General features: G+C 37.8%; 1 protein-coding gene across 1 annotated transcript; it reads left to right on the top strand.

Moving 5' to 3' along the window:
• The first annotated feature begins 3,285 nt into the window (after positions 1-3,285).
• On the top strand, positions 3,286-3,981 carry LOC122296027 (E3 ubiquitin-protein ligase RNF12-B-like). Its single transcript, XM_043105409.1, has one exon. It carries the CDS (start codon positions 3,286-3,288, stop codon positions 3,979-3,981), a length of 696 nt encoding a protein of 231 aa, XP_042961343.1.
• The last annotated feature ends 537 nt before the right edge of the window (positions 3,982-4,518 follow it).

The following is a 4,518-nucleotide window of genomic DNA, read 5'->3' as shown; positions in this document are numbered from 1 at the left end:
GTGTCCTAGTTGAAGGAAGTCATGATAGAGAAAATATTGATTTCTATGGAGTGATTGTTGATATAATTGGAATGAAATATTTGGGGGAGCTTGTAGTGTATCTGTTTAAGTGTGATTGGTGGGATTTAAGCAATCCTCGAACTGGAGTCCGTGATGATGAATATTTTTTAAGTATTAATACATCAAGAAAATGGTATGAGGATGATCCATTTATTTTAGCTTCTCAAGCATCTCAAGTATTCTACTTAAATGACCCGAAGTTAGGAAATCAATGGCGAGTAGTAGTACAAAAATATTCTCCAAGAAATATATATGATGTTATCCCTCAGGCAGAAGGGCAAGATGAAAAAGAAGATGATGCCTCTACTCAAGAAGCATACCAAGAGAGTCAGCCCGTCTTTAATTTGTTTGTGGATTTGAGCTAGTATGAGATGATTCCATTGAATAGAGAAGATATTGAGGTTGAAATTGTTGATGCGACACTTGAGCAAAATGTTAATTCATCTGACGTATCTACAGATGATGAGACTGAATTGTCAAATGATACTGATACAGATAGTGATTGACGAATTATGTGTTCACATTACGTGATGATGAACACTATTTTACTTAATGAATATTGTATCAGTTTTTTGAAATTATGTCTCTGAAGAGAAAAGAAGTTCACAACCCATCTCCACCTGTTCCTAGCTCTCCTTCAGACTCACCATTAGAGATTGACTCTACAGAACAAGGTAAAATTCTAATAGTCATAAAAGTTATTAATTAAGATTATAATAGAAAATTGATTATAATGTTATATATCATGATGACTTCACAGTACAATCTCGTCAAGGTCGAGGCACTACGAGAGGCGTGACGTTAGAAAAATATTGTAAGGTGGGTAAAATCAAGCTTAACATTCATGACGAACATACCAGAGGCGAAGGACAACCAGCAGCTTGGCTTGCATCGCATGTGGGTGCTCTTACACGAACTTATGCATCTTTGGCAACAAGTTCATGGAAGAAAGTCCCTCAAGATGTTAAAGAGCTTATCAAGAAGCGTTGTTTGGTAATGTTAAAAACAGATAGTAAGTTGGTAAATATTTACTTAAAGTTAGAATATTATAAATGATAATATGTTTGTCTAAATTTTTTTTTACAGGATGATTTCGAATTAAATTTTGGTCGGAGAGAGGAGCGTAAGACTGTGGAAGAGCTTATGAGTAATGCATTCCGCAAATATAAGGCGAGGTGTCATGAGTACTATAATAAGTTCGAGAATATGGAAGATGCACGCCAACATCCTTTTCAAGATGTCAAACCTTCTAATTGGGAAAAACTTTGTGACATGTTTGAGGATCCATCATATAAGGTATAATTATATTAATTATTTTAGTAATCCTATTTTTAATTTCTTTTTCTAATATTTTCAATTCCTATGTAGGAGCGAAGTTCTATAAACAAAACAAATAGATCAAAACTGAAGATTACTCATCATGCAGGCTCAAGATCTTTCCACTGCCTCTCTAAGAAATTGATATTACTATTTTTTTTATTTGTATATAGTTAACTGAATATATGAATCCTAATGACTTTATATCTTAACAAATATTTATTATATCAAGATTCAGATGCCAATTATGATTTGACAAAATTATATGCTGCATCACATACTAATCGTAATGGAGAGTGGAGTCATCATGATGCCCGTGAGAATTATGTAAGTATTATAAATTGTTTTAAATAAATATATTAGAATATTTATGATGATATTAACTATTTATCTTATGTGTAGGATAAAATGGTTGCCATACGTGCTGAATCTGCATCAGATCAAAACTCCTCAACAAATGAAGTTGAGATTTTCACACAAGTTCTGAGTCAACGTTCAGGATATTTGAGGGGTTTGGGTCGTTGTGTCAAACCTTCCCCCTCTTCCTCTTCTTCTGGGTCTGCTTTTGCGGCCTCTATAGCGCAAGAGAATTCAAATCACAGAATCGAAGAATTGGTTGCAAGACAGCATGAGTTAGAGACTCAATTGGCGAAACAAGGAGAGATGGAGGCGCGCCTCAAACAACAAGAAGAACAACAAGAACAGTCCAGGAGAGAAATGCAACTCCAAATGCAGCAGCTTATGCAACAATACAGGCCTCCAAGCAATTGATTGTATTTTACGTATAGATTATGACATTATCTAATTATGTATGAACAATGTCAGTCTCGTGGTTATTTATTAGTTCGCACTTATTATAAAACTTTCGTGAGTATTAAATTGTTTCTAATGTATGTTTTTCAAATCTTATGAATATCAAATTGGTTTTTTATTATTACTGAATTTTAATAAAATAGTTTCCATTCGAATGACCATGTAATGTTCGAACGAAACCAGATTGGCCAAAAACGTTCAAACGTAATTAATTAGCGTACCGTTCAAACATAACTCAACACCGTTCGATCCATTTACCGTTCAATCTCTTCTTTTAACGTTCGAACGTAAATCTATTTTGTACCGTTTGAACGTTACAAAAAATTTGGGATCGTTTGAACGTGTTATCATAATCGTTCAACCAATGTAATTTCGTTCGAACGCACAATTATTACCATTCGAACGTCATTCAGGAACGAAATTGAACCTTGACAAATAACTATCCCGTTCGAACTGTATTGAACGGTCAATTTCAAAATCGTCCCTAAATATATTTTCTAGGACGAAATAATACCTTCTGGGACAGTGATGTTGGGACGACCTTGGGACGAATTTTTTTCGTCTCAAAATAATATTTCTATTGTAGTGCTTGTACGTTAAAAGTATTACTCATGGAAATTATTATGTTACACAATTTCTCTATATTTTATTTGGTTAAAAGAAATCGAAGTTGAGTTATATTATTTATATTTATTGCTTTGAATAATTATTATTAATAATACGAAAAAGGAAAATAAATAAATGAATAAAAATTGAAGCCGCGGGAGGTTGTGATCGCGCTGCGCATGTCGGATATAGACGAGCAATTAGAGAGCAGACAGAAACCTAGTCATGCACTGTTTGTAATTACTTGCAGATCAATCTTGGTACGTACGTATCTGCAGGTCAATTAGGGTTAGGGAACTAATTAATTAATTAAAGCAGTCCCTTTCCGAATCGGTTTAGGAAACCTAGCAGTAGTCTGTTGCTCTAATACTATCATGATCTATCTCTATATATATGCGATCTCATTCTCACTTACGTACATATAAAGATTATTGCCTCTGATCCTTCGTTCGACCTTTGAGTACTTCTCGCTTTTCCAGTACTGAATCCATGGCTTCCCAAGTAGTGGCTTCTGAATCCTTTGGTATATCTCTGCAAATGAGGGCAAGAGAGGTGAACGACTCGGGCAACGTCGAAATTCGCTTCGTCGGGAGTTGCCGAGAACTCATGCGGAACCCCAACGGCGGCTACACCCCAATCCATGATAACTTCAACTACCTTTCGATACCTGCGGCTTTCATCCGAGTTCCCCCCCAGGTGCTCTTAATCCCGGAATGGCACCAACGCTACCTTAACTCCATGCTCTGTTTACGGCTCAACCTCGAAGACGCTCCACTCCGCGCGACCGTGGCCGAGCATATCTCGTCGTTCGCGTTGCAGCATCAGGCGGTCTCCCGGTTCGGGGGGTATTTCATGACGGTCGAGTTGAATTTCTTCCACAATATATTTCGCGATGAGGGATCCTCTAATCCTATAACGTCCTTGAGTGATAGGGATTTGGCACCCAATGGCGGCGCATCAAGAAGTGCGATCATCAGATTGATGGAGAAGGGGAGCTTTGTTGCGAGCAAGAGCGATGATCAAGAGTTGGGAATGTGCAGCATATGTTTGGAGGAGTTTGCATCTTCAAATGAGGCAGAAGAGCTTCTTCGCATGGATTGCTCACATGTTTATCATCGTGCTTGTATATTGCCCTGGCTGCAAAAGTCGAATACATGTCCAGCATGCCGTCGCCAAGTGGATTGACTCTTGATGATCTGATGATCTTTTAATTACTTCAGAAACTTTGATGATCCATTCAGTCTCAATCATGTTGTACATTCAATCTTGTAATTATGAAGTCTTTGATCGAGAAATATTGCTTTTGTTTTAATAGAAGATTTTGAGGAGTTTTGAACTTTTATGTCATGAGTACTTCTGGTTCTTGTCTTCCTTATTATATATATACATATATGAATAAATCTGGGCATCAGCCACTATTTGGCTGAAGCCGGAGTACACGTGACGTGGCTTTAAAGTGCTTTTACAATTTTAGCCTCGTTCTCGTTCTCCCTCCCGTTCCCCCCTCTCATTTTCGCTTAATTTGAAATCTAATTATCCGAAGCTCTCTCCTCTCTCCCCCCTCCCCGTGCGTCCCATCCTCTACTCCCGAACCCTATCTTGAACTCCACTCTCCCCCCTCCCCGTGCCCCTCCCCAACCGGCAGACACAAGAGAATTCCGATCACGAAGTACAGTTTCAGGCCGAGAAATGAGGTCTTGGAGTTGAGCTTGTGGGGGAGAG

Source organism: Carya illinoinensis, chromosome 15 (genome assembly GCF_018687715.1).
Source record: "Carya illinoinensis cultivar Pawnee chromosome 15, C.illinoinensisPawnee_v1, whole genome shotgun sequence".
NCBI classification, from domain to species: Eukaryota; Viridiplantae; Streptophyta; class Magnoliopsida; order Fagales; family Juglandaceae; genus Carya; species Carya illinoinensis.
This window is presented reverse-complemented; position numbering and strand designations above follow the sequence as displayed.

Excerpts from the sequence above, each read along its gene's own strand:
- LOC122296027 (XM_043105409.1), top strand. The coding sequence starts at position 3,286 with ATGGCTTCCCAAGTAGTGGCTTCTGAATCCTTTGGTATATCTCTGCAA.